Below are 3,115 nucleotides of genomic sequence, written 5' to 3'. Positions count from 1 at the left end.
GCATGATAAAGATAGTTGGCTGAAGTTCCGTGTGTATCGTCATGCAGCCCTGTTTGTCGTATGCCCGAAGGATGCCAACAAGATCAGCACATGCCGCAGCTACTGTGCTCGTTTGTTTGCCTTTGGGCTGCAGCTTGCCGGGCCAGATGGTGAGGGTGGGACCATTGCCCAAGTTATTAGTGGGTCGGGGTCGAAGTTGCACCGCGAGTTTCCTACTTGTTGCACTCCGAGTTCGGTGCACAAGTGTAAAGAAGGCCAGGAACTGTGNTGCACCGCGAGTTTCCTACTTGTTGCACTCCGAGTTCGGTGCACAAGTGTAAAGAAGGCCAGGAACTGTGCCGCAGTTCAAATTGTTCATTTCAACGCACGACGAGTGGCTTTGCTGTCGCCAATGTGGCTGCCGAGGAGATGAGGCTGTCGTTCATTGAAGCGAGCACGGGAGAAGTAATATACCATACGACGCGCCGCTCGAAGAAGAAGATCCGAATGCAGAAGACAGCAACATATGCTGGATATGAAAGCGTTCCAGTAGCAGCAGACAAGCTCCTGCAACGCAATGGTGGCGCTCTTGCATATCCCCCTATCTCTCGCGTCTCGGTTCCTCTGGAGCTGACGGGTTCGGGCTGGTCCATAGATAACGTTCCGCTGTGGGAATATGTGGTGTTTGTTTTACTTATTGTTTCGCTCCTTGTTTTGGCGTTCACTTGCTGTGGGCGCTTCTCCTGCAACCTCAAGGAGCGGGCAGTTCCTCAGGCGCGGCAGTATTCCTTGCCTTCCTGGATACTTCGCAGACAGACGGAGGAGCTTGACGCTCATGAGTTGCCAACTATCTTGGGGGCTGTGCGAGCTGTAACGGTGGGACGTGAGGTCGAACTGGGCCCCAGAGACACGCGGCTGTCTGTAGGGTCGTTGCCGGTCGTAGATGCCTCTCGGGTTCGTGAGCTGCGTAGACAAAAAGAGCAAGAAGAAATGCGTCTTGTTTAACGCACATGTGCGTTATCTCTTTACGTGGCCTTGCCAGTCCCAGGGTGGGATGGGGGGCTCGAGGCGAACCGAAATACGTGAAAGCGGCAGCAGCTGCAAGACTGCTGAGGGCATGCATTGTGCGTGGGACTCATTGAGGGATAGTTGTGTGTGTGGAGAGCTGCAATGCCCAGCATTCTATGGTGACAGCAAAGGGAAGGAAACATCCATCTGTCTACTTCTGAATGCAGATGACTGCTACGTTCTAGGAATCGCCTCACGACACAGCGGGGGACCCTGTAGCACAGAAAAGGAAAGAGCACCCTGCGTATTTACATANGAATCGCCTCACGACACAGCGGGGGACCCTGTAGCACAGAAAAGGAAAGAGCACCCTGCGTATTTACATACTGTACACATGCATGAAGTCGACTGGAGCGAAGAACAATTGCTTCTACAGAGGGCCCGAGTTAATCTCCTTCGAACACGAAACAATAGAGGAGGGGTGCTTCTTGCAGTTGGAACTTTTCATTGGGACTGCGGCGCCGCTCTTGTGGTGGCGTGCCTACAGGAGCCGCTGACAGCGAGGACTGCGAAAGAACCTCGAGTGAGAATATACTGGGAGATTTGGTTTGCTTGTGAAGCATCCAAAGCATTTTCGTTGCATATTATATATGCATCCTCCCCAGGGCACAGGTATAAGATGGCTCGAAACCCTTGGCTGTAAGGAGTGGAACGTATCTGCCCGAGTGGAGTTCTTGGGTGACCCCTTCTACATAGAAGCAAAGTAATTTGCTGTCTATGAAGCCGGCATTAGGCATCTGGCAAGCTTCTGCTTTCCGTGTTCAGGAGTGAAGGCCTGTGGGATTTGCTCAACTTCAAGCGTGAAGTAGGGCGTGTCTTGCCTTCATATTTTCGAGCTCTGAAATGGACTTAACTAAACTTCTTGTTGCAATATAGGGTCCTAAATATTTATGAATACTGCTTTGTATATATGTAGTTTGAACGTATAGGGAATATGCATTTTTACACTGCATCTATACAAACGTCAATATAAGCTTGGTGTAGACGGCACGACGGAACTCCCTCCTGTTCCTTTTCTTCGCCGCACCGTCCAACCTGCACATTGGACTGCGTGGAAAGTAAATCATACGGGGAGGAAATGCCACAGTTTTGAACATTTCGGACGAACCCCCTATCGCTGGCTAGGGGGCCAGGTATGCGTTTAATATTCGTCAACAGTGTTAGTGCATGCAGTAAAGGAGGCTTGGTTGTGCTTGCATACGGGGTTTCCATGCAACACTAGCTGCAACAATTTGGGTTGCAAATCGTACCAGGCCGCAACGTCTCCCGCGCCCCCGGACCCCTGAGCTTCTGGGCCCAGGCCATCTGGGGGCTTCAGGGGATGTCAGAGACAAAGAAAAGACCCCCGAGCTGCCGAGCTGCAGTGGCAACTGTCCCCTTGCGTGCAGTGTAAAGGCTCGCATCATGAAGTAGTTCCTCTCGGATTACCGTGCCGCATAACATTTAGAATTCACAATTTTCAAGTGTTCGAGGTCACCTGAACGACACTTTCGTGGCGTCACGGAGGCTTGCCGAAACTTAGGTTTCACTGCATTCTACGCAAAAGGCATTTCGAGTTGCAACATTGTAAAAGATTGAAGACATCTCGCTGCGGAACCTGCGCGGACTCGTGACGCGGAAACAACCGTTAAAATGCAAGAAACCGTTAATATACAAACAAAATAATATATTGGTATTAATATGTTTGTTGTTCAACTAATAGAACGAGCGCTTTTGTTGACTGGCGAAGGCCCCTGTTGAGGACGGGGCCCCCTCTATTACAAAGACGAACGGGACTGGCGATGTCACAGTCATCTCAGGCATTCGCTACGCAGACAAGTTAGGAACATGTAACATTGAACATGCTTTTAATTGTTTTTAATTGTTTTTAATTGCTCTAAACTCTCCTTAACACTAGGTGTTCTGCTGTTACTGGATTGGACGTCTTGTGCATAACTGTGGCTGCATCGGTTATCCTATTCGGCGATCATTGCGTATGTTGTACAGATCAAATTTCCACATTTCAATCACAGCCATTCCTTTTGAATGTTTTCAGAGCCACTCATTCTGCAGGCTTGTATCGAAAATA

The 3,115-nt window shown here is 49.9% G+C and overlaps 1 protein-coding gene across 1 annotated transcript; it reads left to right on the top strand.

Moving 5' to 3' along the window:
* Positions 1-408: 408 nt before the first annotated feature.
* On the top strand, positions 409-1,856 carry EMH_0017950 (serine/threonine protein phosphatase, putative; the record flags this gene model as incomplete). Its single annotated transcript, XM_013501027.1, has 3 exons — positions 409-862; positions 1,535-1,570; positions 1,813-1,856. The coding sequence occupies 3 exons, from the start codon at positions 409-411 to the stop codon at positions 1,854-1,856; spliced, it is 534 nt and encodes a 177-aa protein (XP_013356481.1).
* Between the last annotated feature and the right edge of the window lie 1,259 nt (positions 1,857-3,115).

This window comes from Eimeria mitis, genomic scaffold (assembly GCF_000499745.2).
Source record: "Eimeria mitis Houghton genomic scaffold, Emh_scaff618, whole genome shotgun sequence".
NCBI lineage: Eukaryota > Apicomplexa > Conoidasida > Eucoccidiorida > Eimeriidae > Eimeria > Eimeria mitis.
Note: the sequence above shows the minus strand (reverse complement) of the source record. Positions and strands in the feature narration are given on the sequence as shown.